We start from the raw sequence: 15,608 nt of genomic DNA, 5'->3' as shown, positions 1-15,608 counted from the left end.
TGCTGTTTCTAAAAACGGACAACGTGCTAAACTCATGTGGTAAGACAAGAATATAATGTTAAGTTTAAACATAATGTTTATTCAACTCTGTCAATAAATATCTGCTTTAAATCCTCTGTATTGTGTTGAAGTCTTTAATTATTTATGTCATGTACTACAGTATAAATAAAATATCTGATTGTGATGTGCAGTGCTGTGTTGAGTTTTATAATCGTTATACTGTGCTTTATACATATTTGAATAGAGAATTACTCCAATTATGCATAAAATTGAATCTTTAACGCACAGATAAATCACAAATTAATTTAATCCTCCAAGTGAGGGATGATAATTGTTTAAATTAAATAAAAAAACGATTTTAACTGTTTGGTTGTTAGGACATGCTCATCACATCCCAGAAACGTTATTTGGTACATCGCTGCGACGAATATGGTACGTTCCAGGTATGTTTTCAGGAGGTAATCACCATGTCCCAACAACGTCCAATGTTACTTCGTCACAACGAATATGGGAATCACAAAGTTACTGGAAACGTTATTATGGTACATCGTGGCTACGAATATGGTCCGGTCTTATATTTTGCTTATATTGAAAATGTAACAGATTCACATGCCGATTCTATAAAAATGTGGTTAATTTGATTCGCTTTTAATAAAAAATAAAAATCTGTACGGTTTGTACTGCATTATTGCCCAAAAGTAGGCATTTAAAACTTTTAACATACTTACCTGTCAAACTCTTATTTATCTATATAGAAAATGAAGTTCATTTAATCCACACAACCAATATGAACTTCCAAAAGTCATTAACCCTTGATCACATTGTGTGGGTTCTTTTATAAAATAACACAATATTGGAGATAGCTGGATGCTTCAGTGTGACTGTACTGGTGTGTCATGTAGCGATAATGCTAATGTGGCTAAACATACCCTTAAATACATACATTATATATAAAATACATTTTATATAGTTTGTATTTGCTCTGTCATCCGATGTGAATATGTATGTCTGAACACAGTGCAACTGTAATAATAAAGGGGTCATATGACAGGGCTAAAACGAATATTATGGTTTGTTTTAGATGTAATGCAATGTGTATACACGATTTAAGGTTCAAAAATGCTGTATTTTCCACATACCATGCATATTTGTATCTCCTCTTTGCCCCGCCTCTCTGAAACGCGCAGATTTTTTACAAAGCTCATCGCTCTGAAAAGCGAGGTGTGCTATGATTGGCCAGTTAACCAGTGCTTAGTGATTGGTCGAATACTGCAAGCGTGACAGAAATGTAACACCTCTTACCATATTTGGACCATCAGGTTCCAAAGCAATTGTACTCACAGGTACGCCCACCTTACTTGCGTATACATTTGGGCGGTCTCAGTCAAATCATACCACAAACTGATGTAGATTTGTGGGGGTGTGGTTACACAAGGCGTTTCAGGCAGGTCTGGGTGAGCATTCGCTTTTAGATAGAATGCATCTTTTGTTCCGACACTTTCATTTTTGCAATTTTACGTGTATAAAACATGCATGGGCAACTTATAACACACCAAAGACACAGAAAAACACATATTCGCGCCATATGACCCCTTTAATCTATTAATAAACTTAATTTGGTATTATAATAAATTATAATAATGCCATATAACCCTGGATATATACAACCCGATTCCAAAAAAGTTGGGACACTGTACAAATTGTGAATAAAAAAGGAATGCAATAATTTACGAATCTCATAAACTTATATTTTATTCACAATAGAATATAGATAACATATCAAATGTTGAAAGTGAGACATTTTGAAATGTCATGCCAAATATTGGCTCATTTTGGATTTCATGAGAGCTACACATTCCAAAAAAGTTGGGACAGGTAGCAATAAGAGGCCGGAAAAGTTAAATGTACATATAAGGAACAGCTGGAGGACCAATTTGCAACTTATTAGGTCAATTGGCAACATGATTGGGTATAAAAAGAGCCACTCAGAGTGGCAGTGTCTCTCAGAAGTCAAGATGGGCAGAGGATCACCAATTCCCCCAATGCTGCGGCGAAAAATAGTGGAGCAATATCAGAAAGGAGTTTCTCAGAGAAAAATTGCAAAGAGTTTGAAGTTATCATCATCTACAGTGCATAATATCATCCAAAGATTCAGAGAATCTGGGACAATCTCTGTGCGTAAGGGTCAAGGCCGGAAAACCATACTGGATGCCCGTGATCTTCGGGCCCTTAGACGGCACTGCATCACATACAGGAATGCTACTGTAATGGAAATCACAACATGGGCTCAGGAATACTTCCAGAAAACATTGTCGGTGAACACAATCCACCGTGCCATTCGCCGTTGCCGGCTAAAACTCTATAGGTCAAAAAAGAAGCCATATCTAAACATGATCCAGAAGCGCAGGCGTTTTCTCTGGGCCAAGGCTAATTTAAAATGGACTGTGGCAAAGTGGAAAACTGTTCTGTGGTCAGACGAATCAAAATTTGAAGTTCTTTTTGGAAAACTGGGACGCCATGTCATCCGGACTAAAGAGGACAAGGACAACCCAAGTTGTTATCAGCGCTCCGTTCAGAAGCCTGCATCTCTGATGGTATGGGGTTGCATGAGTGCGTGTGGCATGGGCAGCTTACACATCTGGAAAGGCACCATCAATGCTGAAAGGTATATCCAAGTTCTAGAACAACATATGCTCCCATCCAGACGTCGTCTCTTTCAGGGAAGACCTTGCATTTTCCAACATGACAATGCCAGACCACATACTGCATCAATTACAACATCATGGCTGCGTAGAAGAAGGATCCGGGTACTGAAATGGCCAGCCTGCAGTCCAGATCTTTCACCCATAGAAAACATTTGGCGCATCATAAAGAGGAAGATGGGACAAAGAAGACCTAAGACAGTCGAGCAACTAGAAGCCTGTATTAGACAAGAATGGGACAACATTCCTATTCCTAAACTTGAGCAACTTGTCTCCTCAGTCCCCAGACGTTTGCAGACTGTTATAAAAAGAAGAGGAGATGCCACACAGTGGTAAACATGGCCTTGTCCCAACTTTTTTGAGATGTGTTGATGCCATGAAATTTAAAATCAACTTATTTTTCCCTTAAAATGATACATTCTCTCAGTTTAAACATTTGATATGTCATCTATGTTGTATTCTGAATAAAATATTGAAATTTGAAACTTCCACATCATTGCATTCTGTTTTTATTCACAATTTGTACAGTGTCCCAACTTTTTTGGAATCGGGTTTGTACTTCATGCGTTAATAGTGATGTACTATGCAATAAAAATAAAGTAAATAACAAAGTAAACAATATGTTGAGGTGTTTTTGAGAGGTGCAGAATGCAGTAGTTAGAGCTATGACACGGCTGTCTTTAAATGTTATTTATTTACATTCAGCTCTTGTTGTGTCACAAGGTAACACTCGTTCGCAAAGTTTTCTGAGCTTTCTGTGGCTGTCTTGACAGCCTTAAATCGCAAAAATTATTCGAGGTACTTCATTATTAACCATTATCAGTAATGTTCTCTAACATAGTAACAAATACTAAACGGAAGTGCGGAGCATCCAACAGGAAGTCATTCGCTGTAATGGCGCCCTCCATGGAGACGCAATACTGTGGAATATCATATGAGGTCATCTATTCACTAATGCCATGCAGTATGACACAGAAACAGTTATCTTTGATGTTTAATATGACTTTTGTGATAATATTTTGGGATGATAGTTCCACAGAAAGAGATTTGTATTAACAATTTCCCAGTGATCTGTAACATATTGTATATAACACAGTATAATTTGTATATAGCACATCTGTACATACAATATACTGCCTATTGTCCTTTTGTCTAATATTATCTTTTTTGTCAAATGTGTATTTTCACTCACTTATTTGTTTTTACGTTTTGTTACCTGTGCCTTGTCACTTTTTTAACCTGTATATGCACTGGAAGCTTCTGTCACTAAGACAAATTCCTTGTGTGTCCAAGCACACTTGGCAATAAAGCTCTTTCTGATTCCGATTCATATAATTAGTTATTTCACATCACAGGGACATTGCTCCAGAAAAGTCTTCCAAACTTCCACTCTTCCACTTACATTCTAAAAATAAATGTAACTTGGATTGTTTTTAAATGTCTGTGACCAACATTAAAACATAGCAATATTTAAATGTGACATTAAGACTTGAAGATTATTCCATTTATCAGCAAGATTGTACCTTACTGGGTTCCATTATGGCCAGAGGTCTGTCATGCATAGCTGTTGGAACTAGTTTACACCGTGTTATGAAATTAATTTGTCCTATGTTGTTTTGTGCTATAGTTTTAAAGGTCCAGTGTGTAATTTTTGGGATGATCCATTTATAGAAATGCAATATAATATACATAGCTATGTCTTCAGAGGTGTATAAAGAACTTACACAATAAAGCGTTATGTTTTTATTACCTTAGAATGAGCTATTTCTATCTACATACACCGCTGGTCCCCCTGCATATAATTCGCCACGTTCTGTCAGCCGTCGTAGTGTTTCGAAAGGGAGGGGTGGAGTGAGAGGTTGGTTGCAATTCGCAACCTTGCCACTAGATATTACTGACTGGACCTTTAAAGCTTTTTAAAGTGTATGAAGAGAAGAATTTCGTAGCTGTAGTGTCTTTGAAGTCTTTACTTTGTGCTGCATTTGTAGTTGTTAGTGGGAAGTTTGAAGCTGCTCTTTGTGCTGTTGTCTTCCCTAACTTCAAGTCTATTCCCACTTGTGGTAAACTTTGATTTGTATACTGTTTATTGTCATGTTATAAGGTAAAATTTAAATGTTTTCTCATTTGTAACTTGCTTTGGATAAAAGCATCCACTAAAATGAATTTATAAATGTAAATCACTAATAGTCTTTAACTTAAGGCATATACTGAAAATAAACATTCCTTCTGAACATTCTTCCTCTTTAAAGTCTTCTCAGTGCATGCCTAACAACACACACACTTTATTCTATTGTGCAGTCCCCTAAGGGATGTAAAAATAAGAACCAGTTACACACAATGATAAAAGTTGTGTTGCAACAATATAACTGCAAATATCACCAAGGGAATGAATGTATTCACAATACTGTATATACTGTAAGTCCCACCACAGGGTGTGTAAAGCTAAGAAGCTGTTATCAGTGCACCCCACACACCACACACACACACACACACACACACACACACAAATGCACACACACTTCTAATTTTGGCTCTAACATTGCACAGTGCACCTACTTGAACAACTAGTAAAGTAAAAGTAACAGGCATTGGCTTTACTGAACAATTAGCACTTGACACTTGGTTGAAAAATGCTTTCAACGTTAATTGTATATTGTCAGGGTGTTGGGAAACTTACAGAACACCAATAACGAACTCAATAATCAGATGCTGTTGTCATATTGCTCAGTAACTGTTCAAAAGGACAGAACTAGCATAGATGTACACATGCATCCAAAGCGAAAGTCTGATATTGAACAGGTATGCATTATACTGCTCTAAATAAACCACAACTTCTAAAACAAAATACTACTGGTATGTTGTTTTTCCTTATATTTTCCATAACATTAACAAATCCTGACAGAGACCATTAACTGAAATCTGTGATTTCACTTAAATGGTTTAAAGGGTTAATCTTCAAAAACATTTAGCCGTTTCTTTTGGTAAAATCTTGCTTGTTTCATGAGCAGTATACATAACAAGCTTTCTCTCAAACGAACAGTCTGGGAAGTTAAAAGCCTGAGTTACTTCCTTAAATACAATGAACAGCACCAACACAAACTGTGTTCACGTCTCTTTTGGTTCGTTTTCAGATAATAAAGAGCATTATTCATCATTATACTCCAATATCCGCCTCCTCTCCGGGTATCATGCAGAGACACATGTGAGAGGAATGATAACTAAACTGCTCTCCGGCTCTACCAAGCGCTTACTTAACCAGCCTGACAACAACTTGAATGGAAGATTTCTGGCAACTGAGAAGTTAAAGGAACAAACAAGGAGAACACCCTCCCAGGGCACCTTTGAATCAAAATGTCACCACACATCCCGAGCCCCTTACCCTCCTGTCCCGTTACTGACTTACCGGAGTGTGGGCCCGATACAGTTAGTGTCTGTGCTCTCAATCTCGCGCAGGATCCGCTCGTGCTCTGCCGCTGTCTCCGCGCTCGCCATCTTCCATGTCCTCGCGACGCGCTCGAGAATATAACGCGCTGTGAGAGAGACGGGGGAAAAACACTGGAGCTTTTACTTCCGGTATTACTATTGAGCGATCGATGACGGGGATAGTTTTATATATAGAGAACAAAATAACATTTTAAGTATCTTTAATCATTTAGACATGATATACCAAGAAGAAGTACATTTAAGATTCCACGTGTTTTAATAAAATTGTTTGAAATGTTTATTAAAATAGAAAGACAATGTTTACTACGGGCATTTTTATGAGAAACGTGTTTATATATTTATATGGTTCCACATGTTTTAATAAAATTGTTTGAAATGTTTATTAAAATAGAAAGAAAATGTTTACTACATGGCATTTTTATGAGAAACATGTTTATATGGTTTATCAAATATAGTGTAATTTGTGAGATTTCTGATGATAAATACTTCTACATAGCCTACTCTCAACCCAATATTACAAACCATTTGATGAAAGACAGTGACATCTAGTGCTTCATGTGTAAAATAATCAAACTAAATGGTCCAACATGTTTTTGTGCAGTAACGCTCAACGTGACTAAATAAACGATAGATACGCAATTATTTGATAGGCTATATAGGCTACTAGAATTATCTCCTGGAATTAAATATTTATTTAAAAATGTTATATGTGCTATAAACTGAGAATCATTCACGTGCTATGTTTAGTTTAAAGAATTTAATTAATGAGTTGTAGCGTCTTGTACTGTGAGAGTTTATATAAAAGCTTGTGCGCTTCTATACCATACATTACGTGTGAGTGTCAGGAGAGCAGCAGAAGTCCAAACAGAACCAGTCCAAACATTAGCGCCAGAGCACCCGGAAGACAGCGCACAGGGCGCCGACACACTTAAGAAATCGGTAAGAAACTCGATATCAGATTCAGTATTTGGCATATCAATAATTAATTCATGGAAGAAGCAAGTTTACAAAGTAGGGCACAGTTTAAACAAATTAGAAACTGACTGTCCTTTTGAACAAGGTTTAAGGTTCGGGGTCGCTTGAAGCCTCAAAGTTGTAAACAAATATTTCCCGTTGATCCCTGTTTTATAAACGTCGACTTTGAACACGCGTGGTTAAAACGACGGACTGATGTTTTGACGCATTAGAAGCTTGACAAACATCATCAAATGTGTGTAAAAATCTCAATTTCGAAATATTGATCCGTAAGACTGGTTTTGTCGTCCAGGGTCACATATAATCATTAGTAACTAACGTAACCGTATTTTTGTGTGTACTTATGTTTATAATAGAAGAACAGTCGGTTGTAATGTAAAGTCGTCGTGGGACATTGCACCAGATGTGCGCAACTAAATGTATTTTCATCTTTCGTTATATAAAGGTGTAAGATCAGACAGATTCGTTCTCTGAATTCACCTCTGAGTATGTGGCTTTGCCAGTTTGTATCGTAGTACGTTCATAGCAGACAAAATGAAAGTTTAAGACATCACTTTTCTTTTGTATGTAGTCCAAGTGTGGTGAGATGTTGCACGTAAATTGTGTTGTTTCTTTGTATTACTCATACAGTATTGCATTACCTTCAGATCCATGATATGATCCTACAGTTGTTGATCTCTAAATGAGCTCTTTTTTTAGCACTTTATGTCAAAAGCACTGATAGCTTCAACTCATTTTCGTATCATACTGTCATTGGCTAGAGATAAATCAAACAAAGTTTGTACAGTACCTTTCCTAACAAATATCAAACTGTATGCGTTTCAATGAAAATGTCATTAATTTACCTGTTAACTTAAACTTACAGTTTAATCATGGCGCAGATGTTCACTGTTTCTGACAATGAGTCAGAGACTTCAGAAGACCATGAGGACTCCCTCCAGACACATAAAGAATCACCGCAAAGAAAGCAGCACCTTACTGTTTCTGCCCGTCTGAAAGGTAAGTCTCAAGGGCCTGTGGGATAGTTACAGAAAACACGTCATTGCTGCTGTATCCTGGATACGCAGCACTGCAGTACATCTACACCACAAATACACCACTGTACCATTAATATCAATTGATATGCTTACATAAATTAACCAAAACATTTGTACTGCTTGAAACAAACTAACAAAAGTTGAGGACTGTCATATTTGTCATCTAATTAAAACCTGTTTCATTCTACCATATTTCCAATCTCAAAATAAAAAGTTACACAGATAAATAATGTCTCACCCTCCTGCCTGAAAGTCTGTGCAGAGCAGCTGTCGCCCATCTTCACTAATATATTTAACAGATCTTTGGAGCAGTGTGAAGTCCCTTCATGCATCAAACGCTCCACCATCATTCCTGTACAGAAGAAACCCAAAATCTCTGGACTTAATGACTACAGGCCTGTTGCTTTATCATCTGTGGTCATGAAGTCATTTGAGAGACTTGTACTGGCCCACCTGAAGGACATCACCAGACCACTTCTTGATCCCCTCCAGTTTGCTTACCGAGCAAACAGGTCTGTGGATGACGCAGTAAACATGGGACTGCATTACATCCTACAACACCTATACAGACCAGGGACTTACGTCAGGATCCTGTTTGTAGACTTCAGCTCGGCCTTCAACACCATAATCCCGGACCTCCTTCTGCCCAAGTTTACCCAGCTCTCTGTGCCAACCTCTACCTGTCAGTGGATTATTAACTTCCTGTCGAACAGGCAGCAGCTAGGGAAAATTTAAATCCAGCACATGTACCAACAGCACCGGAGCTCCTCAAGGATGTGTTCTTTCTCCACTGCTATTTTCACTCTACACAAACGAATGCACCTCTACAGACCCTTCTGTCAAACTCCTGAAGTTTGCAGATGACACCACAGTCATTGGCCTTATTCAAGACGGTGATGAATCTGCTTACAGAAAGGAGGTTGCTCAGCTGGCTGCCTGGTGTAGTCAAAACAACCTAGAGCTGAATGCATTCAAGACAGTGGAGATGGTAGTGGATTTCAGAAGGAACCCTCCATCACTTCCTCCCCTCACCATCCTGGACAGCACTGTGGATACTGTGGAGTCATTTAGGTTCCTGGGCTCCACCATCTCACAGGACCTGAAGTGGGAGTCCCACATAGACTCCATTGTAAAGAAGGCCCAGCAGAGGTTATACTTCCTCCGTCAATTGAGGAAGTTCAACCTACCACAGGAGCTACTGACCCAGTTCTACTCAGAGGTCATCGAATCTGTTCTGTGCACTTCAATAACTGTTTGGTATGGCTCGGCCACCAAATCAGACCTACGAAGACCACAACGGACAGTTCGTAGTGCTGAGAAGATTATTGGTGCTCCTCTGCCCACACTTCAGGACCTGTACGATTCCAGAGGGAAAAACAGGGCAAGAAAAATCATCATCGACTCCACACACCCCGCACACAAACTTTTTGATCTGCTGCCCTCTGGCCGGCGCTTTAGAGCACCAAACACCAGGACTTCCAGACACAGAAGCAGCTTCTTCCCCCAGGCAATCTCCCTCCTAAACAGATAACTGCTCCTTAAGAGCAATATTCCACTTTCACTACTCCTATAGTGTGCACTATAGTGCCTTATTTTATGTACATTTTATTTCTACATGTATATAACACTACCTCTACTTACAACATTATCCATTTGCACAAGTGTACAATCTGTTAATATGTATATTATACTATACAGTATACTACCCTGTACAATGTCTCTTATATGTTATTATCCCCCATTTTCTGTACAATAGTCTTTTATTTTATATATGCATATTTTAGAATCTTTTAGACTGTAAATCATATTATATTGTATTGTCATTGTGTTGAATGTCTGTACTAGAAGCTTCCAACACCAAAGAAAATTCCTTGTGTGTGCAAGCACACTTGGCAATAAACCTCTTCTGATTCTGTAATGATCAATTAATTTTCATTTAGTTAAAAAGGTTAATCTGATGATCTGGGTCAAGGGTCACTTATAATCAAATGTCATTATAGGGGAAAAACTGGTGAGACAAAGGAATCTCTCGATGAATGATGAGGACCTGCTAGAGACCGGAGCAGGAGAGGAAGGTGAAATGTTTGGAGGTGAAGCTTTTAGGCGTCGAACCCACTCTGCTCCCCCTGCACTGTGGGCAGCTAAGAAATACGGCCAGCAGCTGAGAAGAATGAGTGATGAGTTTGACAACCTTCTTGATAAAGGGGTAGGAATACTACTGAGTGTAATGAGAACAGGAAAGGATAGGGCATAAAAAAAATTCTGACGAACCGTTACCGATAACCTGAAAAATAATACATTAATTCCAGTGTTTTCTTACCCCTAAATCTTATAGATGAAGAGAGTGAAGAGTGCAGGAACAGCACGTCAGATGCACCAGTCCCCCAGCTGGTTGACTTTCCTTTGGAGTCACAAAGAATCTGATGCTGAGTCGCGTCCCGCAGAGTGATTGAAAGTGAACGTATAATGGACTACTGTACATAACAACTGGTTGTACAAGAAAAGGACGCACTGCATTGAAGAGAAGGAACAATTCCATTGACTGGAAACCTTTATCATGGACTGCACTGGTGGGACCCTTGACTAAATGAAAAGTATGATCTGACTGGCATGTGCCACAGAGAATACTCATAATGGTGATTCCACTTTGACTTAAACTCTGGGAAGATTATGCCGTAAAATGTATGACACTGATATCACCATATACAAAGCACATACTTTCTGACACTTCTTTTTCAAACAGTTACATCAAGATGACATAAATAGTAAAACTTGTAAGGGCTAAAGCCCTTTTGTTTAAAAGGTAGATTAACAAAAAGCTGAAATAGTTTTTAACAAAGCACATCAAAGTCCAAGATGTTTTATTTTTGCATTCAAAGTGTTAACTGAATTTTAACCAATATTTTTAGACAATTGTCTGTACAGCAACAATGAACTTGACAACATCTACAACGGCACACACAGGGTATATTGTAAAAGGACTTTGACCACTTTGAGGGCCCTTTCGTTTTTTATTGGAGTGATAATTATTTGCAATGGTCTACCAAAGCAAAATGACTTGACACCAAATCTACATGAGCCCATACAACAAGAATGGATTTAAATACCCACAACTACATATTTTTGGGGTCTTAATATCCAATAAAGCAAGAATAGGAGCATCATCGTCACTGGTATTACTTGAAAATGACAAAACTTTTTGTGAATGTTTTTTATTCTTTTTCTTTGTAATTTAATGTTTTTACCTAGTAATATTAGAGCCTAATAAAATCCTATTTACCCCAATACTTGAGGCACATGTTCCTGCTTTTGTTATACTGAAATGTAATGCACAAGTATGAATATTGGAAACTTACTGTACATTACAATCTCTATAGAATCTGCATCAGTCATGCTCTGTACATTTTGTTTGTTTTGCATTAGGAATTGTAAACATAGGCTGCACCCTGCACTAAATCTAATCTAAAATCTATACAGCATTACTGAGTTTGCCAACTAAAACATAAGTCGGGCTAATATACTTGTATTGTGTGAACTTCTGTCCTATAGTTACATTTGTAAAGCAAGAGTCTGTAAACTAACAATCAAAATCAGTGTATATAGTATGTGTTAGGGAACTTAAATTTGTGTCGTGGCACTTATCACAATAACAGTTAAACAATCTTGGAATTTTTATGTTGAACTTGGTGACCCGAGTTCTCATCACATAAATCTCTCTGTCAGGACACTTGTGTTGGATCCCAGCAGATCTTTTCTCCACAATCAAGAGCAGAGATCCTTTCCATGTCTTTTCCACTAAGCTCAAAGTCAAAAAGACAACCGTTCTCCTTCACACGTTCAGGCTGACATGATTTTGGAAGCACTGGAATGTCCTGTTGCACAGCCCACCTCAGCAACACCTGGGCTGATGTCCTGCCACACTCTTTTGCTACATCCTGAACAACAGCATCTGACAGAAGAAGCCCTGTTCCAAGAGAGGAGTAGGCTTGAAAACACACCCCTGTTTCCTTACAGACTGCCCTCAGCTCCTTTTGCGAAAGCTTTGGATGGAACTCAACCTGGAGAACAGCTGGAGGCACTTTACAGTTCCTCAGAAGCTCTTTTATGTGATCTACAGTATAGTTAGAGACCCCAATGGCCCGAAACTTTCCTTCTGCGTAAAACTCCTCCAAAACGGCCCAGCTCTGAGCACGGTTTTCAGGGTTACGTTTATCCCCCACTGGCAGCCCCTGTGTACCCGGCCAATGAATAAGATATAGATCAATGTAGCCTAGTTCCAACTGCTCCAAGCTCCTCAGGCAGCCATCCCTGGCTTTCGAGCCCTGATCCTTGGGACCTAGTTTACTGGTTATAAAAACATCCTCTCGTGATAGGCCGTGCTTGGGCAGCAGACAACGGAGGGCATGACCCACATGTGCCTCATTACGGTACACTGCAGCCGTGTCAAAAGCACGGTAACCTGCTGCCAAAGCAGCATCTAAAGCATTGTAGGTGTCCTCTTGACCTTGCAAACGAAATGTCCCCAGTCCCAACAGAGGCATCCGGGTCCCGGTGCTGAGAAGTACAGATGGCTGAGGGTCTGTCATGAGGATGCTCTGGACACTGTTAAAACACTCCTACAAAGAGATCAAGTATTGACAGTAAATATATCGGTAAGCAATGTATTTAAAGAATAAAATAAAACTGACTGTGCAGATAAAACAACACTATTTCACAACACAACAAGAGACACAAACTTACCCAACAGGTTTTTTGAAACAATAAAAAGACAAACACTTGCCTGTTAACTTGATCAAAGTCCAGGGTACCTGCTGCACAGATCAGGTGTTATAAATAATACGTTCCACATCTGAATTTACCTGGAGCACGAGATAAACATTGTTGCTACAACCTTATCTGTAAACAAACAGCTGCAGTTTCAGTACAACGCAAGCTAACCTGATCATGTGACAACAACGGGGCGGAACGTAGTTCCATACATGGCTAGAACTCAGTGCTGCGTCCGAAACAGCATACTATGTCAGTACGTACTGACTTAAATGAAGTACCTACCTATCGACCGTTAAAACAGTACGTTCTCTATAGTATGTGTGGGGGTAGTATGAATAGATTTCGGACGTACTGCATCCCCATGTTTTATTGTCATGTGACCCGTATGCTCTTTGACCTATGACGTGTTAACATCAACCTGTATCCAGGCGTCGGTACAAACATAATTTATTCACGATAAATTCATTAATCTGTACTTACATTTAAAACCGGACACCCGCTTTGAAATTTGACCGTTGCTCAGCTCCCGTTGCATCATGGAATAGATAGAGTAGTGTCTGTCGGTACACGATCCGGGATGCCTGCACGATCCGTGATGCCTGCACGATCCGTCCGCGCATGCGCATAATGACGTAGTAGATAATTCTGTTTAGCGACGACACTGCATGATCTGTTCCACGCTTGAGCACCTTTGTACCGCGACTTTCACTACTGTCCACCTCTGGTCTCATGTCACTTCTGTGTGCACACTATGCGTTGAAATACTCTGTAACGTTTCCCCAGACTTGTTTGTAGTTCTTTCTTCATGTAAGTGCAGATAGTCTAGGCAGAAATGCATATTATGTTCCTTATTGTGTTCTGTAAACACCATTGAAGGGATTATTCCTCATTTAGATTATATAGATAGATATATTAGCCTATATATAGACCCATACTAATACAAAATGAGTCGATTTAAAGTTAACTAATATTAGCAGCTTTTAATAAAAACCGTCTTTGACAATACTACTGACCTCAGATCGAAACACAGCAAGTTAAGTAGGCGTAATGCCATGCAGCAATGAATCGCAAAGGGGAGTATGGAGGAAACTGAAGGTTTGCAGTGACAGACTCTCAAGACTCAGACTTTATTCCACATGTAACCAAAATCGTGTATGTTCATGTAACAACTCCTTTATTATTTTGGATTGGCAACCACGTAAACACATCGTAATGCATAGCGTAAGCTACATTTTAAAACATCAAAATAGACCCGCCATGAACTGTTAAATGAAAAACACAATGTAGCCTACAAAAATATCTGGCCGTCAAGTGTTTCATCGCATGCTTAAAAACAAAAAAAAAAGGAAAACAAAAAAATAATTAAAAAAAAAATAAAAAAAAAAAAAAAAAAGAAAAAAAAAGAAAACCCGGATCGTGTACCTGTACGACACAGCGCGCTTAATTTAACCATTAACCCGCCGGTGTTGTTGAAAAAGTTTCTGCATTGAAGTTGGCTCAAATATTTGATACTCTACGGTAACTTATACTGTCGGCTGTTTGTGTTTGTTTATTAACCATGTCATTTTCATTCAGTAAACACCATACACATTTAAAAATAGCTTCAGAAGTTTAGCAGTTCTTCAAGTCTAGCCAGTAATTTTGTCTTTTCTAGATACAGTACTTTGCTTAAAAACAAGTCATTTATTATACTGTACTAAAGCTTTCAGTCATACTTTTTGCTTTGTTTTTTTAAGTGAAGGCATGCCTATCCAGGCTTTTTCTTTTCCTGTACCTGAGACCAGATTTTTTCAGGCTGGACAGCATGTCTACAAATTTAAAATAAGGCGAGGAGAGAGGAGCAGGTAATACTGTGAGAACTTTGGTGTAAGACAATAAAGTGGGTTTCTTTCTGTAGAAATGTTTGGACATGGATTTTGTCTTTTAAAGAACATGTGAAGAAGTCATGCTGGATGGCACACTAGTCAGTGAGGAGCTGGAGGTATCATCATTGATATTATCAGTTTAGATGCGAATAGTCTGTACATAAAGAATATTTTGTTATTTCATGTCAATTTGTTTTGCAGTCTGCTGTGCGTGCAGTGCTTGCAAACCTGGATGGTCTTCAACCTTTCACCACCCAGCATTTCAATATTTTTCCCTGTATGCTTCTTTGAGTGTTAAAATATTTTGACAGAATTTGAGCTGATAACAGGGCAATTTCATGTAAAAGTCGACCTTATGATGAAACAATCAAGTTTTTACCAAAGGTTTTCACCGTACTGATAGGTCAGATGTCAAAATTTGGTTTAAATACCCATGGGAAGTCTCTCTTAAAGCAAAGTTTTTTTATTTTTAATTTAAACAGACGATTCAATATATTGGGATTCAATTTATATTTCATGGTTGGACTGAAAATGTCACATCCATAACGCTGGATTATTCAGCATCAAACTAAGATTGATAAGTGTCCGTATACAAATCTGATATTATTACTGTTCGACAACACATCCAGATATGAGTAAATGGGAACGAGTTTCCAAACTGAGATTTATAAAGGGAGGTGTACAACTGTCTACGTACCCTTTCATCATCACGCTGTATGTGGAGTGTCATGAACTAGCCAGTCATACAGGTGAGACCCAGCTCAGTCTCAGAAGACATCATTTATTCTTACCTAACTATTCACTATCAATGCAAT

At 38.5% G+C, this 15,608-nt stretch overlaps 3 protein-coding genes across 5 annotated transcripts in view; 1 reads left to right on the top strand and 2 right to left on the bottom strand.

Moving 5' to 3' along the window:
- Window positions 1-6,280, bottom strand: part of exoc6b (exocyst complex component 6B) — a 96,902-nt gene extending 90,622 nt beyond the window's left edge. The window contains exon 1 of one of the 2 annotated variants that reach the window (XM_057337183.1): window positions 6,106-6,280. In XM_057337183.1, the coding sequence (XP_057193166.1) occupies window positions 6,106-6,194 (89 nt within the window). In that variant the 5' untranslated portion in view covers window positions 6,195-6,280. The remainder of the gene's footprint in view (window positions 1-6,105) is intronic. The other variant, XM_057337194.1, reaches the window with a different exon arrangement.
- Window positions 6,281-6,972: 692 nt separating this feature from the next.
- On the top strand, window positions 6,973-11,354 carry badb (BCL2 associated agonist of cell death b). Its single transcript, XM_057337238.1, has 4 exons — window positions 6,973-7,085; window positions 7,987-8,120; window positions 10,159-10,364; window positions 10,494-11,354. The coding sequence occupies exons 2-4, from the start codon at window positions 7,994-7,996 to the stop codon at window positions 10,605-10,607; spliced, it is 447 nt and encodes a 148-aa protein (XP_057193221.1). The 5' UTR covers window positions 6,973-7,085; window positions 7,987-7,993; the 3' UTR covers window positions 10,608-11,354.
- A 202-nt stretch (window positions 11,355-11,556) lies between these two features.
- Window positions 11,557-13,524, bottom strand: zgc:101765 (uncharacterized protein LOC450036 homolog). 2 transcript variants are annotated; one of them, XM_057337223.1, is made up of 2 exons: window positions 13,211-13,524; window positions 11,557-13,017 (listed from the first exon to the last, which is right to left on the bottom strand). In XM_057337223.1, exon 2 carries the CDS (start codon window positions 12,742-12,744, stop codon window positions 11,878-11,880), a length of 867 nt encoding a protein of 288 aa, XP_057193206.1. In that variant the 5' UTR covers window positions 12,745-13,017; window positions 13,211-13,524; the 3' UTR covers window positions 11,557-11,877. The 2 variants fall into 2 exon arrangements, with proteins under 2 accessions (XP_057193206.1, XP_057193197.1); XM_057337214.1 differs by having other exon boundaries at window positions 13,409-13,516.
- Between the last annotated feature and the right edge of the window lie 2,084 nt (window positions 13,525-15,608).

Source organism: Triplophysa rosa, linkage group LG1 (assembly GCF_024868665.1).
Source record: "Triplophysa rosa linkage group LG1, Trosa_1v2, whole genome shotgun sequence".
NCBI lineage: Eukaryota > Metazoa > Chordata > Actinopteri > Cypriniformes > Nemacheilidae > Triplophysa > Triplophysa rosa.
Note: the sequence above shows the minus strand (reverse complement) of the source record. Positions and strands in the feature narration are given on the sequence as shown.